Genomic DNA, 22,085 nt, shown 5'->3' with positions numbered 1-22,085 from the left:
GCCGTTTTTTAATTATGAATCCGCGTATTGATTCATGATTCGGATAGTGTGTCAAACTGCTGAAATCATGTGACATTGGCGATTCGAATCATGAATCGATACGCCTGATTCATAACCGTTCGAAACTTTGTTTTGAAATTGGCCCATCACTATATAAATCGTTATTTAGGGTTTTTTTGCTCACAAAAACTATTCTCGTGTCTTCATAAAATGATTGTAGAGCCGCTGTAGTGAGATGGGCTTTGTAACGACGTCTTTAGTGCCTTTATGGGTCTTGAGAGAGGAAATGAAGGCCTTTCTGAGCCATCGGATTTCAACACAAATATCTTCATTTGTGTCTGAAGATGAACGGAGGTCTTACGGGTGTCGAACTACATTAGGGTAAGTAATTAATGAGGGAATTTTCATTTTTGGGTGAACTAACCCTTTACGTGATTTCCGTTATTTTGACTGACAATAAATACTGGATTTACCTGCTTTAGAAATATTCAATAGGGATTAGAAGTGGAAAAGAAAGGAAATTACATTACTCATAATCAGTGATGCCAGTAACACGTTACATAGTAACGCGTTACTCTAATCTGACTACTTTTTTCCAGTAACGAGTAATCTAACGCGTTACTATTTCCAAACCAGTAATCAGATTAAAGTTACTTATCCAAGTCACTGTGAGTTACTATTTTAGTCATTTTCCTTAGTAAAAACCGACAGCTTATCCAAATTCTCAGCCCAAGTTCGGCTGGAGCCCGTGTTTTTTTTTAATTATTTTTTTACATTGTTGCAGCCATTAAAATAGTTCAGTTTTGTTTTTAATGTCAAAGTAGTTATTTTTCGTTTCGTTTCTTTATTAACCTAAACGTTCTTTATTAACGTTTCTTTTCATTTAGAAAAATGTTCAGAGCAATTTTTTGTTTGTTAAATTAAAGTTTGTATAGGCAAGACAATTCAAGAGTTGGTTTGATAGACTAGGCTAAACATGCGGTTAACTCACTGGGTCGTCACATAAAAAAATTAAAACTTTAATTTAACAAACAAAAAATTGCTCTAAACATTTTTCTAAATGAACTTAATAAAGAAACGAAACGAAATATAACTACTTTGACATTAAAAACAAAGTAGGCTAGTTATTAGGGCTAGGACAACAAAAAATACGTCGACGCAAAATATGCGCGTCGATTCGTCAGACTCAAAATAAAGATGGCGGCGCCGGAGAGTAGTAGCAACCATAGATGTACATAATAAAGTATATTATGTAATTAAGTATATTATTTATTATGTATATCTATGGTAGCAACACGAGTGGCTTAACATAACACGCTCTCACACATTTAAAATTCACACATGTGGTTTAAACAACCAGATACATTGACATTTGTCCGGTTTAGTTTGAAATGCTTTCATGCACCTTCTGAATTGGTTTTATTTGAGTGATCGGAATTAAATGCGTCTCGAAAGACTCTCGGAAGGCCTACTCCTGGTCATTTCGCAATCAGATAGATCTGGTCAGAGAAAACGAATGAAGGAACCAGTTGTCAAAAGGCCATAACTCTAGCAGCTGCACTGAAGAAACAGACTCTTTAACCCTGCGCGAGCCATATCTTGACAGTGGCGCAAGCTATCATGGTCTCATGTTGTTTCCACCAGCACATCTCATTGTTCCTTTTAATTATTAAAATAAATATAAAACGAAGGAGAAGCCTAAAAAAAGGGGCGTAAAAAAGTCGGGCCGTCAGGCTCGGGCATAAATGCAATAAAGTGTGTTGCCAAAAACGGTTGTCATTTCTATTTTGAGGCGGCAGGGGTGTTGTCGGCAACTGCTGAATGTAACTAATAAAGTAACTTGTAATCTAACTTATGGATCCTGCACACTGTGCGATTTTTCAAAATCCTTTGCGAATGTCCCTTGTCAGACTGTACGAACATGATCGCCGTGTCACACTGTAAGATCTCAGTTGACATTAATGTCAGACTGCACGATAGTTTAGGCGCGCTAAAAACGGACGCGCGCAAGAAAACTCACCCTGAGTTTTATATCATCAATGAATGACGCGTTCAGTGACAGTGAGCTGAATTACACGCGGGACTGAAATGCTGGCTACAAAGAAATCTCTAGTACTCGTTTTGGTCATAGTTTTTGTCTTGAAAAACGGAGATATTTGACGGTCGTCGTAGGAGAAGTCACACTGCAGGATTGTGTGCCAAATATTCTGACACTGCCAGAATTTCGTCTGAGGTAAAATTTGATCGCAGCGCTCATTAATCGGCTGCCGGTGAACATGTCAAACTAACGACCAAAGACGTCAGATTTTAGCCTAGGATCAGAGGAATCTTTTAGGATTTGCTAAATTTGTCCGAGACGGCCAAATCGTGGCCAAAATCGCACAGTGTGCACCCGGCTTTAGTTACTTTTAAAATCAAGTAATCTGTAAAGTAACTAAGTTACTTTTTAAAGGAGTAATCAGTAATCAGATTACTTTTTCAAAGTAACTGTGGCAACACTGCTCATAATCAATTAACTCTTTCCCCACCAGCGTTTTTCTCTCTCATTGTACCCAGTTTTTGAAAATGCTCATTATTGTGTTCACAGAGCGAACCTTTCGCTGATTGTTTACAGTTTAACAGAAGTAACCCTGATATTTCACGCAACACTTCTCGGAGGGTAGGAGAAAGATGGATACCCGACGGTTTGAGTCTGTGCTTCTCTGCAGTTTTACAGAGAAAGATGGATTCAAACTCAGATAACAGCGCCTGATGAAATCTCTCCGGAACATGAGATGACGTGCATGTGCAAGTCTGTGCATTTACGCTCAACTCACTCTGTTCGCCGTCACCGCGAAGTACTGCAGGTTCTGCAGGAAACCGATGTCCGGAGGGATGCTGGTCAGGTTGTTGTGGCTGAGGTCCAGGTAACGCAGCTTCCTGCAGAAGAACAGCTGAGCGGGAATCTTCTCAATCTTGTTCCTGTTCAGGTAGAGTCGCTCCAGGTTGGTGAGGGTGCCGATCTGGATGGGGATGTAGGCGATTTGGTTGTACCAGAGTTTGAGGCACACCAGTCTGTGGAGATGCTGGAAGCTGATGATCTCCTCGATGGTCTTTAAGTTGTTGTCCTTCAGATCAATCTCCTGTAGACAGAAGATACTCGTTTAATTGATGTGCACATCAGAATAAGTGAGCCAGAGGGGAAATTCCTCTGGTAAGCTGCCAAACTTCCGGAAACGTGCAACATTTATGCAATGCAGCGAGTTATTTATATAATATGGCAAGTTATGACATATTACGCCCTTTAACAAAGTCTTGGTTTTGTTTTTAGGGTGTACTAGAGCAGTGAAAACCTCTTCTAGTACACCCTAAAAAATAAATAAATAAGACTTTCATTTGAATGTTCAAAAAAACACCTTATTTTTCCCATATTTGTCATTGTTGCAGCTCGTCTTTTCCCAGTCTGTCAGTAATGCTCTGTTTAGTTCCTGTTTCTATGAAGCCCCTCCTTCTGAAAAGCACAGTGTGCTCTGATTGGCCAGCTGGATCAGTGTGTTATAATTGTGCTTCAGTGCATGTTTGGGAAATGTCCCACCCCTTACACACTACTAACTAACTCAACCAGGCCATGTCCCTTTATTTGCATATACCTTGAATGTGAATTATTTACATGAGGAATAGACTGCAATGGAGGCGTTTCAGGGAGTTCAGAAACAGTGACACTGATATAGACAAGAGATAGAGGACACTTTAAGACACTCATCTGATTTTACTTGCATACATTCGATCTGCACAATCTAATTATATGCAGAGGTTTTGTGGAACTAGATTAAGGGTTACCTGCAGATTGTGCAGGCTGAATATGGAGTGTGGGATCCTCTCCAGATCGCAGCGCACCAGCTCCATCTCCGTCAGGTTCACCATCTTCTTCAGACTGTTCAGAACCATCAGTTTGGTCCCTTCGTTATTGATGGAGAGCTTCTGCAAGTGAACGCCAACATCTGTCACCACCTGCGAGGGAGAGAAGACGACCCACTTCAATCATCAAACCGTCCTAAAAGAAATTTACACCGCACTCGCAAGCAGTGCTTTGGCAGGGCAGAAGTAGTGTGTATGGAGAGCGGGAGCTGCACGCGCCTGTTGTGCTTCACACTGCAAGCGTTTGTCTTGCGCAGCTGAACCGCGGCTCGTGTATTGCAAATACAGATAAGTATCGTCCATTCTGTCACCTTTTCCGGTGTTCTCCTCCGACAGCTGTCATTCTCCTGCTTTGATTTATGATGGGCAGTATAAGTTATATCGGCAGCAAATGCAAACGTGTTCCCCTCCTAAACTTTGTTTTGTTTTTGTTCCTAAACGTGTTCCCCTCCTAAACCCACATGCATGTAACATGTATATAAGTATAGTTCACATGATAAAAGTAACATTAAAATTAAGATAAGCTTCTAGATTATTAATTTAAACAGGCCTTTGAAGCTTGGGCAAAAAACCTGCTCACGCTGAATTAAAGCCACAGTGCTGTTCTGATCAAAATCGATATGATTACATGAAAAATGTTACGCCAATGTGTTGGACAGCGTAAGCAGGAGACAGCCAGATAGGAAATAACTTTTACATGATATAACTTTTTTTTAAATACTGTACCCTAAATTGTGGAAAATTAAACTATGTATCATATGCTGAAGTACATTTCTGGAGTGTTGACAATTAAAAGAAAAAACAAGATCCATTCAGAACCGAAACCCGTGAAACAAACCGAACTTTGGGTTTTGTGAACCGTGCCACACCAATTATTCATATAACATATTAATTAATAATACATCATTATTTTATAAATTATTCAATTATATAATTTTTTTATTGTAATACATTTATTAATATTTGTTAATAAAAATACTGTATATTAATAATATATAATTATTTATATAAATTATTCATTTATATAAATTATTGTATTATATAATGTGTATATAATACACATTATATATAATATATATATACACACACACACACACACACACACACACACGTGTATATATATTATACAGTGTATATTTATTTATATATTATACTGTGTATATATATACACACACACATATATAGTTATATATGTATAGATATAAAACCATATATAATACACATTATATATATAATATATATACACACACATTATACTGTATATACACACACACGCAGTTTTATATATATATATATATATATATATATATATATATATAAAACCATACATATATAAAACAATTTTTTTTTATATATATAAAACAAAAAATGTTGTTTTTATTTAGTCTTTATAATAATGTGCACTGATAAATCATGCACAACAAGACCAAGAACATGTATTAAGAGAGTAAACGGGCTGAATTTGAATTTGAATCTTTCATCAGCCTGATATTACCATCATCAGATATCACACATACTATAGTGTGCTTTCTGTGATATGCTTCCACAGACCGACATTTGTGAATGTGTTCATGAATTTCTGTAATCATCATCCTCTCACCTGAGGCAGTTTAGTGAGGTTGCTCTTCAGCCGCAGGACCTTGAGCCTCTTGAGCTCCCGTAGTCCATCGATGACGATGAATCGGTTGTTCTCCGCGCTGAGGTTTCCAGTGAGATGGAGCTCGCTGAGGTTCTTGAGGCTGTAGATCCACAGCGGGATCTCCTTAATGTCTGTGAACTTTATGTGTAGTGATTTGAGGTTCTCGCGGAGGAAGGCCAGAGCGGGAGCCTCGATTTTGGCCGGCGTGTGGTAAAGCCACATCTCCCTCAGGTTACACAGCTGTGCGATAATGGGCGGGATCGTAACGTCAGGGATCAGCTCCAATTTCAGCACCTGGATCAAATGATGAAAAAGATGATGAGCAAATTTTTTATACTCTCGCATACCACCGTAATAATATGCAAGGCAACTTTACATAAAACCTGATTGGCCAATGTGTATGAGATTGGGGCGGGAGTAGGGATGGGACGGTATGAATATTTCATATCACGATTATAGTGACCAAAATTATCACAATTATTAATAACAGGGTTTTGTTCAAATGAGATGAAAGTGTTCAAAACAACAGATGCACACATTGAAAACATTTCAACTAATTTTATAAAAACAACAACAACAAATAAAACTATGCACTTTAAGCAAGATCCTATCCTGCCGTTGCGCTCTCGTTTCATTTGAATGCAACTTGCGAATGTATTTGATTGTATTGAAAATTAAAATCAAAGGACTTTACTATTAATACTACTATAATGTTGTTGTGATCATCTTGTCTGGATGATTGTTTTGTTTTGTTCACTGACTGTACAAAATGGATGTATAAACCAGTCCGATGTAAAACAATCTCAATTCAATGTCCCTGTGATTATTGATGTGGTAAAAATTTGTGTACTAAGTGTAATGAATATACATTATTATCCCTTAAATGTCACCCTTAATAGTCTTGTCTGAACTTTCTTGTCTTTGGGTCTCATCTTTTTTTCACGGAAGCTTCACGTTAATTTCAAGTGAGTGAGAGAAAATATTTTGTGTCCAATTATAGTAGTTTTGGAATTGAGGTCAAGTTAACTTGTCTTGCGTACGCTATACAACAGTGTGTGATGGTCACGAAGACGAGACTCAACAGATTTGAAGTGTTCCTCTTTATTGCAGACTTTATTTTTCCATTTTCTCCAGACAGGGTGAGCGTTCCCCATTAAGTTTCCCTCAGGACTTTTGTAAAAGCCAAAATATTCCCACACCTCAGATTTGGTCCTTTTTGAAGGCTGAGAAATCTCCCAAGTCACTGCCTTCTGCCATTTCTTTTCGTAAAAAAAACAAAAAACATTGCCGCGCGCTGCGCCTGCACAGACAGATGTTGGCTGGACAGGATTTACAGCGACTTTCCAAAATACAATCAAAATGAAATTACATTTTAAACCGGTAATCGTCCAATCTCTAGACGGGACCATCTGTTTTTAAACAATGGCATACAGTCCCTGACAAAAGTCTTGTCGCTTATCTATTTTCTAGAAATACCTGATATTAACCTGACTTTTAATTAATTAATTGGTGTTAGAAATAGCTCGTATGAAAAGCTAAAACCCTCCCAAATGATGTTTAATGCACTGAAATAAATAATTTTCATAGAAAAAATATTTATCATTTAATCAAGACAGAAAGGTCAAATTTTGGCAAGACAAAAGTTGTCGCCTATACAGAAATTGAACAAATTTACTGCAAATTAGGGCTGGGACAACGCGTCGATGTCATCGATGACGTCGACGCAAAAAATACGTCGACGCAAAATATGCGCGTCGATTCGTCAGACCCAAAATAAAGATGGTGGCGCCGGAGAGTAGTAACCATAGATATACATAATAAAGTATATTATGTAATTAAGTATATTATTTATTATGTATATCTATGGTAGCAACACGAGTGGCTCCTCAGACTTTCAGAAGTGCAAGGCTTGCGGGTTGGCGCGCGGCGCGCACGGAGCAAGCGCTCTTATACACAGGTGCGCATGCACGCGTTTTGTTGTCACGGCTACATAAACAAATTTCTGCACACAGGAAGACAGATGTTTAAATTAAGTTACGGTACCGACATCCAGTTATGGTGTCCCGCCTTTGTTTTACTGTCTATTAAAGTCTGCCGCGTTTAAGTTACGGTGTAGCCTGTGTACTGTCATACATGTTTTCATAATGCAGAATATTCACTCAGCGCGCTGTCAGGCAGTCTGGGGCTGTCCACTGAACGAGTGTGTGCACTCGAATGCCGTGACAGCGTGCGCTCACGCATACAATCAGTAGTAACAGTTCGCAATTATATCCATATATCCTTGCTTTTCTTGTAAACCCGATAAAATCCATGGCAATGAATGTCATCGGGGATGTTTAATCCACAAGCATTCTGAGAATTATTCCTACTCGTCGTTCACATCAATCTAAAAGTTGTCCTTTTAGGCTATAGGCGATTTTCATTCAAAGATGTAAAAGTAATTAAGCTATGTAGCCTATTGTATCATTTTTTTGCTAGATAAAAACATTAAAAACATATTGCAATAAATAATTTCTCTGTTTAGCGTATGAATGGGCAATCCGATCCAGTCAGCACTGTCATTAGAGTGAGATAGCCAAACTTAACCCTTGATTAACCAGCGGCACTATTTGCTATTTATCTTATTCCAATCACATGCATTTTTACATGATTTGTTATTTGTTCTATTTTTTATATCTTTGCATTATATATGCAAATGTTTACTCATTAGAAATAATCTTATCTTGTTCATATAATTCAGTGTCAATTATCAACCTGTAAGTTTTGCTACACACCAATGAAGATTCTCTTTACTAGAGGTATGTGTCCTTAATAATGGCATCAGAATGCAACCAAAGCACATGATGGTAATAAGAAGATGGCTATAATTAATTGTAAATCATCCAAAATAAATGCCATGATCATTACATTTTATACAGGTGTTGATTTTGTAAATGGTGATCAGCAACCAAATATTGATAATATGGAAGTTACCTTTTGCCTTGGCATGACTCCACATTTTTTGCAGACAATACAAAGGCAGAGTGCAGTAACTTCAAAATAGGGTGTGTGTGTGTGTGTGTATTTTGTTATGATTTTATTGAATGCATTGTTCTTGTATAGTCTTTTACTTTGGAATTTTAAGAGCAATAAACATATATTGCAATGTTAAGGAATTAGTTTTTTTCATTCAGATAATTAAATCAACATGTATAAATTGCTATTAGGCAATTAATGGGAGATAATCGGTAATCGAATCGAATCGTAACCGAATCGGACAGGAAAAAATTAATCGCTAGATTAATCGATGCATCGAAAAAATAATCGCTAGATTAATCGTTTAAAAAATAATCGTTTACCCCAGCCCTACTGCAAATACAAAAATATGTCAGCAAATTAAGTTGTGGTGCTGTGAGATCCAAATTAATATCTTGTATGACTTCCATGAGCTTGAAGGACTGCATCCATGCGGTTTGGCAAGGATTCATACAATTATTGATGAAGTCATCAGGAATAGCTAAGAAAGCAGTCTTGCATGCCTCCCAGAGTTCATCAATATTCTTTGGTTTCGTCTTCCATGCGCCTTTCATCCTACCCCACATATGCTCAATGATGTTCATGTCTGGTGACTGGGCTGGCCAATCCTGGAGCATCTTGATCTTCTTCGCCTTGAGGAACTTTGATGTGGAGATGGAAGTATGCGATGGAGCACCGTCCTGCTGCAGAATTTGGCCTCTTTTATGGTTGGGAATATAAGAGGTAGCTAAGATTTCTTGGTATTTTAGACTATTGATGTTGCCTTCCACCCTGCAGATCTCTCGCACACCCCCATACTGGATGTAACCTCAGACCATGATTTTTCCGCCACGAAACTTCACTGTTTTCTGGGTGAATCTCGGATCCATTCGGGCACCAGTAGGTCTCCAGCAATATTTGCGGCGACTGTGGTGTAATTCAACAGAAGATTCATCTGAAAATCCACCTTCTGCCACTTTTCCAGCGTCCATCCTTTTAGCAGGCTGTGGGCCTTGGCAAATGCCACACGGTTTTTCAATTGTATTTTGTTTAGTGCTGGCTTCTGGGCACTGATTCGACAATGGAGGCCATTTCGAGACAGAATCCGACAAACTGTTCTGGTTGACACAGGGACTTCAGGTGACCAGGTCTCGTGGAGCTCTGCTGCAGTGGAAAATGGGCTGGCCTTGGATTTTCGAGCCAGCAAACGGTCCTCTCGAGCAGTTGTCTTGCGGGGTCTGCCTGACCTGGGCTTATCAAAAACTTCTCCAGTCTCTTCAAATCTTTTTTTTATCCTCTGTACTTGACGCTGAGACACATTGAAGGTGTCTGCCACATCAGCAGTGGATCTGGTCTTCAGCCTCTTGATAATCAAAACTTTAGTCTCTGGGTGAATCTTAGGCATGTTTGCAGAGGTCTAGTTGCAGTTGATGTGAAGGTCTAGCGTACTGGGGTTCTTTTTATACACACTTGAGACCTAATTGATCCATTATTAGTCACAGGTGAAGCTCATATGACAAGGTGACAACACTTATGTCTTTGCAAAAATTGACTCAATGGGCTTTACCAAGCTGTGAATATTAAAATACTTTTTGAAAGTTTAGTTTTTCACTGAAACATTAACACAAAAGCTGGTGGGATTAAAATGAGCCATTTCTTGTAAAAAAATCTTGATTAGAAATATATTTCAGCGGCACTTTAGGTCAATTTGTACACAAGCGACAAGACTTTTGTCAGGGACTGTAGAGGATATTATTCCAGAAACTAAAAAAATATTTTTACAGTTCCGACTGAAGTTAGTGGCACAGAAATGACACCAACTAAAATAACATTACACAACTAAAAGCCTCAAAAAACCACGAACCATGTTGCAGGAAATACCTCTAACTTCCTTCTAAGCAGCTGGCATCACAGAATGAAACGTAATCTTGAGGAGGCATCATAATGCACACTAGCGTTTACTTAAAGGGAATCAAACAGCCATATACTTCCATATTTATTTCTAATATGGAAGTCAATGTCTACTGTCAACCAACATTCTTCAAAATATCATCTTTTGTGTTCAGCAGAAGAACAAAACTCATACAGGTTTGGAACAGGTTTTGGACTGGTGTACGGCTGCACAATTTAGGGGGGGTTGAATTGCAACTTGTCAAAATCACCATGAAATCAAAAGGGACAATTCTTATTTTTATAAAATCAAATTTTTTTTTAAATAATCTGCCTCCATTTAGTTAGCAACACCATTAGCAACTTCCTACCATCCAATCAACTACATAAGAAAAAATCAAGTATACTTTACAATAGAAAAAAGAAAGAAAAGCTTCCGGTTTAAATGCTATTTTGTTAAAGCTCCAGGCTTGCTTTGCTTGTTTCTAGGGCTGCCCAATATATATATGACATAATTTATATTATATATAATATTACTAAATACAAATATTTAATAGTATTCATAACTATTTATACAACTATTATTAGTATTACTACATACAAATATTAAACAAATTAAAAAATATTATTGTAAGATTTCACTGTGAAATACTTTTTTTTTGAGAAATGTTAATTTACAGTAAATCCGTAACTCTAACAATACTAATATCTATGGCTGTCTTGTTCATTCATGTTGTTCATTTTCACATATTAAAGGCACAATATGTAATATTTTTAGATTAAAATATCCAAAACCATTAGAACAATATTATATATTTTGTTGACCTGTATATTTACATCATCTCAAATGTTCCCAACAATGTTTAAATCCAGAGAAATCAGCCATTTTAACCAGCGTTAACCATGCGGCGCCTGTCAATGACGCCATATCCGCGCTACCCTCCATTTCCATATATTACTACCGTATTTTCCGGACTATAAGTCGCTCCGGAGTATAAGTCGCATCAGTCAAAAAATGCGTCATGACGCGGAAAAAAACATATATAAGTCGCACTGGACTATAAGTCGCATTAGGGCAGAGCTGGAGCCGCGCGCATGCCAGCACGCGAGCACCCGCGCGCGCATGCGACCACCTGCTCGCGTGCACTCGCTCGTGCCCGCTTCACTGCATAACCCGAGCAGAAGAAAGAAAGTTTGAAGTGAGTGAGAAACTTGTAAGGGACTGGCGAAAAGCAGAGGTTACTTTAATTGTGATGAAGAAGAAAAAGAAATCTACTTGCGGACTGTAAGCAAGATGGCCAGATCTGAAGGAACGAGTCCATAGAGGCTTGAACTCTCTGCCGCGCGAGACGAACGCTGTGAGAATCGTTCTCCGCTGCATGTTTTACTACATGCTGTTTGTATTTTGCAGAATAAGATTTTCTTTATGGGAGCATTTTGTTTGTGTTCAGTCTTTCTAAGTTGTTGTGTATAAGTAAATATTAGGCTACAGGAGCAGCATAGAGCGCATTCTCGCGGCTATATGTTTATTCTTGTCAGTCAGTATGAATTAAATTTGATATATAAGTCGCAGGACCAGCCAAACTATGAAAAAAAGTGCGACTTATAGTCCGGAAAATACGGTATATGGAAACACATGAATATCATTAGATAGGCAAGAAACTGTTAGTATATACATTTATCAACAGAAAAATAATCATTGTTATATAGCACATCATGGCTAGTATTATAGTTTGAATCGCTTGTTTTCTTGTTTCACTGCGAGCATAGTTTTTGCCATCCCTCAGAGACAACACTACTAAATATAATATAGCATAATCAGAGCCTTTTTCTATTATACGTATTAAAATTAATTGCATGTCATTTAGCAATGGTCATTTAGTCATCCTGTTTTTATTAATATGATATTCTAATATGAATCTAGATTACTGCAAAGTCTCTCATAGCGCCCAACGAGTAAACGCACAGAGTAACCTTAAAACTCTTAACACACTCAAATGTGTTTAGTATGATAGTTTTAACCGCGTAAAACAGCGCTGCGCTACACCACATACACAACGGAAAGAGCGGAAGCGGCGACCACAGCATAAGCAGAATAAAAGCTCAGAGATCTGTTTCTCGACGGCTCTCTCTCATTAGCATTCGCTCCCAAGAGCTCTCACGCATCCTGCTTCGTACCACCGTAACGTTAATAAAACGTTCATACAGTCACTCTCTCATGAACATGATTTCTGCTCGAGTCTCTCAGATTCAAGAGTCAAGACTAAAACTCCCATGATGCCACTCGTTCACATCATCATCAAGCTACGCCTTTGTTTTGAATAAGCGACCTCAAGCTGCAAAAATTACATACTGTGCCTTTAAGCCAGACACTGAAAACACCGGATCATGAGCGCTTGCGTGTAAATGAACACAGCGCCACGCTTCACTTTGTGGAACAAACAGCGCATATATATTTTAAAACTGAAATCGCAGCCTTAATTGTGCAGCTCTACTTGTGTGGAAGTTTAGTAGAGAACAGGCTACATTCAGCAAGTCTACATCAGGCCTATAAGCACAACCTGCTAACATGTGACTCGAAGGTCGCTGGTATATACAAACATTCACGCATGCAAACCCACACACCTCCAGTTCTACCAGGTCGAACACTGTGTCTGGAATCCCGCTCAGCATGAAGAGGTGCAGCTCCAGTTTCTCCTGCGAGTTCTTGGTTATCCTCTGTCGGAGTTTCTCCAGAGTCCATTCGTTGTTGAGGTTCAGCTGCCGCAGTTTGTTTTCGCTGACCTCCGACAGGAACACGGCGAAGCGCTTCGAGTACAGCGGGTCGTACTGGTCGATCATGTGCAGCATGAAGGCAAAGTCGTTCTTCACGTCCGGGATGTCGCTATAGCTGCTCTCCTCGCGGATGGACTCGAAGGAGTAACGCTTTAGCGAACGGCTAATAATCCAGTACAGCGTGTACATGCATATGAGGCCGTAAACCACCACCAGGCTGATGTAGAAGCAGGCTAGGATCTTAAAAAGCGTGGCCAGGGGGTGAGCGCAGTGGTATGTGCGATAACCCGTCAGCCGCTCGATGTCCACGGTGCACGTCACGCTGAACGTGATGTAGTGAACGTAGTACATGGTGTAGCAGAAGATGATGACGAACTGGAAGACTTTGATGATTATCTGCCGGATGTAAAGGCGGTGAACAATGTCGCCTTCCTCCACATGGATACGGAACTTCTTCACCTGCAAAAAGAGAAGGATGATATTAGGTGATATATTCGGGATATTTGGGCTCTGTTCAAAAAAACCTAGCGAACTACCTGGTGTCTACTACCTACATAGACAGCTTCATAGAAGAAACGGAAATAGATCCACATAAATGATTTACTAGTTAACAATGTGACAAAATAATACAATTAAATTAAGTAATGAAATAAAAAATACAGTAATTACTGGCTAAAATATAATTAATATAAATACATATTTAATAACACTTATATTTCAACCCAAAATTACATACCGGTATGTATAGTTTTTAGTATAGGAAGTAAATATACATTTATAAATTATAAATATATTTAAAGGGTTAGTTCACCCAAAAATGAAATTGATGTCCTTAATGACTCCCCCTAATGTCGTTCCACACCCGTAAGACCTCCGTTCATCTTCAGAACACAGTTTAAGATATTTTAGATTTTAGTCCCAGAGCATATGCAGTCTATTCACACTATACTGTCCATGTCCAGAAAGGGAATAAAAACATCATCAAAGAAGCATCGAAAATACATTTTTGGTCCAAAAATAACAAAAACTACGACTTTATTCAGCATTGTCTTCTCTTCCGCGTTTGTTTTCAAACCTCAAATAAAGATTCAAACGGTTATGAATCAGGGGATTGATTCATGATTTGGATCGCCAATGTCACGTGATTTCAGCAGTTTGACAAACGATCCGAATCATGAATCAATCCCCTGATTCATAACCGTTTGAATCTATTTGAGGTTTGAAAACAAACACGGAAGAGAAGACAATGCTGAATAAAGTCGTAGTTTTTGTTATTTTTGGACCAAAAATGTATTTTCGATGCTTCTTTGATGATGTTTTTATTCCCTTTCTGGACATGGACAGTATAGTGTGCATTCACTTAGATAGGCTGTCGGACTAAATATAAAATATCTTAAACTGTTCTGAAGATGAACGGAGGTCTTACGGGTGTGGAACGACATTAGGGGGAGTCATTAAGGACATCAATTTCATTTTTGGGTGAACTAACCCTTTAAAATGCTGACTACAGAGGCAGTTCACTAGGTTTTGGAATACAACGTTGATAACTAGATATCCCGCTTGTGACTCAAGACCAACTCTTGAATGATCACACACACCTTCTCAAACAGTGCCTTGGCCTGCTCCCCCTCCTTCTTATCCAGGACACCCGTCTCCGAGCGGTCCACGATGCCCTGCTCAATCCGGGACTTGGTCCTCTGCAGCATGGGAACGCTCGCTTCCACATCCTGGTCACTGATGCTGGAGGCCTTCTTATCCATCGAGCCGTTCATCTTCCCCGCCGGCTTTGGGTCGCTCTCCTCCACCACCGTCTCCGACAGCGCGCGTGTGGTCCAGGGCGAGTCGAAGCACTTCAGCAGGATGGACACGAAGTGCTCCAGCTTTGAACTGGTCCGTGGAAACTTAAACCAGAAGTTACTGCATGCTAGAAAAATCAGCGTGTGCAGCAGCACCAGATACGGGAAGTACTTGGCGAACCAGTGCAGCTTGTTCTCGTAACACACAGCGTCCACGTAGTTGTACTGGTGTCGGTCCAGGTCGTACTGGATGCCCTTGGGCTCGGGGTTGAGCGGCACGCTGACGTTGAGCTGTTCGCAGGTCTGGTTGACCACCCATTTACACGGCAGGCAAATCATCTTGTCCTGCGTGACCTGCAGCGTGCCGCCGAACACCGCGATCATCAGCATGACGATGGAGATGTAGTCGGTGAACACGTCCCACCATGGCTTCAGAATTCGATACGCCGGCTGTGTGTCAGCAAAGTACCGCAGCTCAGTGATGGGAATCATGACAGTTTACCTGACAGACAGAGACAAACCAGAGGGAAACTGTCATGATAATAATCACACGTCATTTCTACCTAAAAGGATCAAACAAAAATACATATTTTAAAACAGTTTGTAAAAGCTCATTTCTACAATAAATTCAAATTAAGTTAAAAATAAAATAAAGTTTGAAAAATATAATTTGTACATTAAATTTAAAAAAAATAACAGTTTGCAATTTCTACAATAAAATTAAATTAAAATAAGTTTTAAAAATATATTTTCTACAATAAATAAAAAATAAAAATAATATAACAGTTTGTAAAAGGTAATTTCTATAATAAATTAAAATTATAAATAAAAGTAAAAGGTAATGTCTGCAATAAATTAAATTAAATTGTTGTTAAAAGGCAATAAAAATAAATTAAAAATAAAATAACAGTTCGCTAAAAGGTCCTTTCTGCAATAAATTACAATAAAATAACAGTTTGTAAAAGGTAATTTCCATAGACAGGGTCATTTTCTAGGCATTTCATATCATGCTCAGTCTTTTGCAAAAGGTAATGTGTATAATTACATAAATAAATAAAAAAGAAATATAGTGCTTCATCTAATTCTAAAACTTTTGCAAAAGTCAATGTCTACTTAAAACTACATAAAATATTTAGCATAAGGTAGATTAAGTCTTTCATTTAATTATTAACATTTTCAAAATGTATACCTATAGATAAAATATAATAAATAATAAAGAAAATTATCCAAACACAATCAGAGTTATCAAACTATTCCCAGCTTTGTAAGGGCATTGAATGGTCTTTCTGAGCTCAATCTGAGTCTTTTAAGCTTTATAAAGCTTATCTTAAAGTAGATATTGGATATTTTCTTACTATTTCTCTTACACAAATGCTTGGCTTTGCTTCTGAAGGCCTTTACTAACCCGCTGGAGTCGCATGGATTCTTTTAATGGATCACCCCCATTATAAAGCTTGGAAGAGCCAAGGATATTTCTTAACAACTCACAACGATGATTGTTTTCGGCTGAAAGCAGAAAGTCATATACACCTATGATGGCTTGAGGTTGAGTAAATCATGGGGTCATTTTTGGGTGAACTATCCCTTTAAGATGTTCATGGTAAGAGCAGGAATGTTAAAACGGTAAACAGAAGAAAGAGATAGAAGAGGCCATTTTGATTTCATGTTGAAGCTCTCCTGAAATCTTCCTAAATTGTGAGAAAAACGTGTTATACATTAACCTTGTTCTGTCTGCAACCCCTCTCATTTTCAGGGCCTGCCATTTATTCTTCTGTCTTTTTCTCTTTTTTTGTGATCAACTTATTGTTTTTAGATATAAGATAACATCAATTTAAAAAAAAAGTGGAGGGGGAGCAACAGACTTAATGTTTTGACAAAATGAAAAAAAGGTTACTTTAAAGGTGCACTATGCAACTTTTCGTCCACTAGAGGGCGCCTATTCAAAACAAAGGCGTAGTTTGATGACGCCAAGTGTGAGCGCAGCGTCTTGGGACATGTGGTTTTTACCTCACAGCCGGTGGAAAATAGGACTCGGGCAGAAATCATGTTCATGGATGCGGTTATTAACGTTACTGTATGAAGCAGAGCAGGACCGAGTGTTGCGGCACTGAGCACGGCTGCTGGAGTGATTGTTATACAAACACATTTAAGTGTGTTTAAAATTATGTTATGATGTTACTCTGTGCGTTCGCTCGGCGCTGCTGTGACTTGTTCACACTGCTAAGAGAAAAGCGCTTCTGCAGAATAAAACTGAGGGTAACGCAGATATGACGCGATTGACAGGCGACTCCCTCAAACGCTATGCTGACACGTCCCGGGTCCTCATAATCTTGTCACAATTTACAAATAGTTGGAAACATTTGGGATATTGTAAGTACTCAACTGAACAAAATATATAACACGGCCTAGTGGTTATTGGATATTTTACTGCAAAAATACTACATAGTGCACATAGCCTTATTAATTCATGCTGTTATACATTCAAAAGTCACTATTTGAAGGAGGCTCTGAATCCAATACGGGTGTTCTTTGCAGCTGTAAAACCAGCAAACAACACTCGTGTAATGAACATATACAGGAGTCACCGTCGAGAAGACACAAACCTGGATTAGACATAAAAATCAGTTTGTAATAAGGAAGACCAAACGAAGTCCACAGGTTGACAGCAGTTGTCTTTTTCTCACAGTACCCGTGAGTCAGAGCTCAGATCCTGGACACAGGAAGTGGCTGAAATGAGTCAGCAAAACTTTGTGCTGTGCGTGTTTGTGCGAGTACAGTTACACAGGAACTCCGTTAAAACACAAATGCGCACGCAAAATCAAAGTTGTGCCTAATTTTAGCATTCATTCCCAGTGCGTACGATGCACGCTTGGGTTATAAAGGCCATTCACAAGAGAGGTTTGTGTATGGGCTCAACATCAGCTCCGAATTAACAACAGCTGCTGTCCGTCTGCTGCGCTACAAACTAAAAGTGTGTCTCAAATCATAGCACGCTGAAAACAGGATGAAATACTATTTGCTAGTTTGCATTCATTCCTATAGATCAAAGGTTCCTGGGAATGCATGAACTGATTAAAAAAAGAATGCAAGCTGAATGCACTGCAATGCGATGGATAAAACGCATCTGCCAAATGCATAAATATAACTTCCTTTTCAGCTAATATTGCCCAGTGCCCACAATTCAAAAGTGTGTCTATATAATACTGCACTTATTTAATCCTAAATATGGTAAAACAGTAAAACTGATGTGATTTATTCCTGTGATCAAAGCTGAATTTTCAGCATCATTACTCCAGTCTTCAGTCACATGATCCTTCAGAAATCATTCTGATATGAGGATTTGTTTGCTGGTTTCATATTTGTGTTGAAACTGTAAATAGGGCTCTGATTTTCACAAGGGAAAAAAAGCAGACAGAATTGTGGAACCCAGTCAGAAAAACAAAACGTATGACGCAGAATGTCAGAGAATGTCACATTTTTGATGAATAAACAAAACGCAGTACAATTAAATCAAAATCATGATATAGCCTAGTGTCTGTAAATATTAAACCGCAAAAGAACATTTTCATGACTCTTTAAATCTCACAATTGTGAGTTATAAAGTCCAAACGGGGTATGGGTACGGGTTGATAAAGTTCTCGCAATTCTAAGAGGGGGAAAAAAGGCGTAACTGAGATAACAGAGCTCGACATTAACGCTTGTCCAGGACAAGTGGATTTTTTGAAGGGACAAGTGAAAGAGAATTTTACTTGCCCGACGGACAAGAGCCGGATTAAAACAAAAAATAGCTAGCGAATCACCAAAATGCAAGAATGATTGTGCATTCATTTAGTGTAAGTGACGATCGATAATGGTGGATAATATATGATGAACTGACGATAACAAGGTCGCGCTGTTGACGCTCGTGCAGCCTCCGGAGGAGAAATTACCATCACGACTGAAAATGACACTGCTTTCATATGACAATTTCATAAACAATTAATTAAACTTCACCTACATTTACATTCACTTAAAGTCACTTACATTTTAGATGCTATATTGAGTGCTTTTGTTTCGATTTCAGCAGCAAAAAGCGTTCACACACAGCAGAACCGTAACGCGTCTCACAGCAACAAGTGTGTTACTGAACGATTCAGTGTTTGAATGAATCGTTTGAATAAACGACTCAATGACTCACTCATTAAGACGGCCACCAGCTGCCACCTACTGGAGGTTTAGTTTCATGTACACACACTTTGCAACATTTCTTTTTTGTCTATTCAAAAGATAAATTGATTTAGTCAATTTAAACTGACTAAATCAGTTTATGTCTGAATTATTTAATTTTATTGTTAACAGCCCTTAAAGTCTTTTAATTGAATTGAATGTATTGATCAAATTGAACAACATAAAATTAAACCTGAAGCATAGCCTATATTTGATAAGATTATGGGGGAAATGCCCTTTATAAAAGGTAAAAAATATAAACATCACACATTTGAAATGATTCAATACATTTTTTTTTAAATTCACAAATATGCAGATTTAAATATGTCAAAGCTGATTGAACACTGGTGAGAATATTGCTTCAAAATAAATTATAGTTACAACACAACAAAATAATATATAAAATAATAATATATAAAACAAAATATCAAACTTTTTTCGGGCAAGCAAATGTTTTACTCGGACAAGTGAATGAACGATTTACTTGTCCGAAGGACAAGCACATGAACATGATTAATATAATAATGATTATATAAATGTAATAAGAGACTTGTAATGTAGCTAAATGTTTATTTGCAAACAGTACGATGCAACAGATTTTGACAACACTAAAGAAACATATTTATAGTGCATATGCATGTGAATTAAGACACACACAGCCCCATGACTACAAAATCCCCGGATGATTGTGCATTAACAGAATGAAAGTTAAACAATGAATGATTCACATTAAAGGACGAGCCGACACACACACACACTACCCATAATATAAATGTCAAAGCACCATATATTAGTCCATATGACTCGAGCATCAAGACATGAAATCATTATGTGAGAAACAGACCAAAATAAAAAGGGGAGGAGAGAGGGAGAGGAGGGATAGAGAAAAAGAAAGAGCTGCTGAGCTTATTAGCTGGGGAAAAAGCTAATGGGAGCGACGAGCGAAACAGGAGAGAGAACACAAGTGAAGAGATGAACAAAGAAAAAGCGATTTAATGAGGCGTCCAGACAGATAACTGTAATTTCCCTCCCAAAATCAATCATTCCAGCGTTTAGACGACCACAGACAGCACACGGGCGTCTGTGTAGGCCTTATGCGTGTGCACGATGAGGAGTCTGGAATCAGTGACTCAGTAGAAATCGAGAATCGCCCCGCTAACATCTATAGTTAGACTAGGAAAGGCTGGGAATTTTCCGTTTGGCATTCAGGAGCTGGAGTGAAAATACAGAAAAGGCCCCAGCGATTGTTTATTGAGAGACCTTGTAAAAATTCCACATTGGGCTGAAACGCCTCCAAGTTACTATAGAGCAGCTCCGCTTCAAAACATCCTCAAGGGAATATACAACACGGTCAAAGATGACTTAAAATATTATATTGTGTTGCTAATTTAGTCAACTACCTAAAGCCATTGGGCAGCATTTTCTGAAATGCAAATATATACCCTTTTAATGCGAAACACCCCCTCTGTCTATGCAGGGCCCCTTTAAGGGCCCATTAAACTCTGGTTAGATTTGCATTTGTAGAGCTCAAGAGGTGTGCTGTTACTTGACTAAAGAGCAGAAAACGCTCAAACTCAAGTGATTTCTGAAGACTAGAATATCACTATAACTTTGGCTAATAAGAGTTAGGGTTGGGAATCAAATCAGTTATACTTGTTATAAAAATAAGGCTCCGTACACACGGAGAAAATAGCCTCACATTAACACGGTAGCATAATGAGGGTCCCTACATGCAAACCGAAGCATTGAGAACTTTGTAAGAGTACAAACAGTTTAATAAGAAGATACGTTGTAAACATAGTGCCTTATGCGTTCACGGACAGGCGCCATCTTGGAAAACAGTCTTGACGAATCGATCTACGAGCGCTGTTCTAAGCGAGCTGGTCGATAGAAATTAGGTTTGTGAAATATAATAACATGGAAATTTTTATTTTTATTTATTTATTTTCTCTGTTGTGTTCAGTGTTTTCTTCCGGAAACAACGGACCATGTGAGATTCCAAGTCACAGTTCATCACTTAGCAGAGCTCTCGTCGCTCGATGAGTCGAGACTGTTATCCAAGATGGCTGCTGTCCGTGAACTCGCAAGGCACTATGTTTACAACGTATCTTCTTATTAAACTGTTTGTACTCTTACAAAGTTCTCAATGCTTCGGTTTGCATGTAGGGACCCTCATTATGCTGTCGTGTTAGTGTGAGGCTATTTTGAGCCGTGTTAGTCGTATTAACTAGCGATTTAATTTCACTACCCTGTGCCCCATAGACTAGTGTTATAAGCTAATCTGTTTTTAAAGATAAAACTCCTTACATTCGATTTCGATGAAAACGCATCCCAGAGAACGATCTAATCTGTAACTAGGGTTGGGCATCGAGAACCGGTTCCAACTTGGAACCGTTTCAAAAATAACGATTCCATCGGAATCGTTTAGAAAATTTGTTTTCGGTTCCGATCTTCGGTTCCAAACGCGCAAGTTTTGGTTACCATGGCCACCTGATTTCCGGTGCGCGCCCGCCTGTTCTTTTAGCCATGGAAGTCCGGTAAACGGCGCTCTGAAGTGTGGATTTATTTCACTTTTAAAAAGCCTGGGTCGAAACAGTGCAACTAGTGTTGTCAAAAATATAGATACTGAAATATCTGAAAAGATACGATAGCCTGCTCAGTTTCTACAGTATCGATCCCAGCCCCGCTGTCCTCTCCTCTCCTTCTCTGACCGACAGCGAGTTGACACGCAGCCGCATATTCTCACTCAGCCCGGTTAACCCTCTGAACACGACGGACGCGCGATCTGCTGGACTTTTCCTTACGACAGCGTGTTAGTGTTAGTGTGTGTGATCGATCTGAATTTCGCGCGGGATTGCACATAATTCTACGAATCCCTCAGATTTCAA

General features: G+C 38.6%; 1 protein-coding gene across 2 annotated transcripts in view; it reads right to left on the bottom strand.

Moving 5' to 3' along the window:
* lrrc8aa (leucine rich repeat containing 8 VRAC subunit Aa) overlaps positions 1–22,085 on the bottom strand; it is a 37,234-nt gene that overhangs the window by 5,358 nt on the left and 9,791 nt on the right. Inside the window, exons 2-6 of one of the 2 annotated variants that reach the window (XM_067423566.1) lie at positions 14,794–15,554; positions 13,046–13,654; positions 5,498–5,830; positions 3,820–3,990; positions 2,817–3,122 (exon numbers count right to left, since the gene is read on the bottom strand). In XM_067423566.1, coding sequence (XP_067279667.1) covers positions 2,817–3,122; positions 3,820–3,990; positions 5,498–5,830; positions 13,046–13,654; positions 14,794–15,483 — 2,109 coding nt within the window. In that variant the 5' untranslated portion in view covers positions 15,484–15,554. The remainder of the gene's footprint in view (positions 1–2,816; positions 3,123–3,819; positions 3,991–5,497; positions 5,831–13,045; positions 13,655–14,793; positions 15,555–22,085) is intronic. The other variant, XM_067423565.1, reaches the window with a different exon arrangement.

Source organism: Pseudorasbora parva, chromosome 18, assembly GCF_024679245.1.
Source record: "Pseudorasbora parva isolate DD20220531a chromosome 18, ASM2467924v1, whole genome shotgun sequence".
NCBI classification, from domain to species: Eukaryota; Metazoa; Chordata; class Actinopteri; order Cypriniformes; family Gobionidae; genus Pseudorasbora; species Pseudorasbora parva.
The sequence above is the reverse complement of the archived record's forward strand: the minus strand, read 5'-3'. Positions and strand labels throughout refer to the sequence as shown.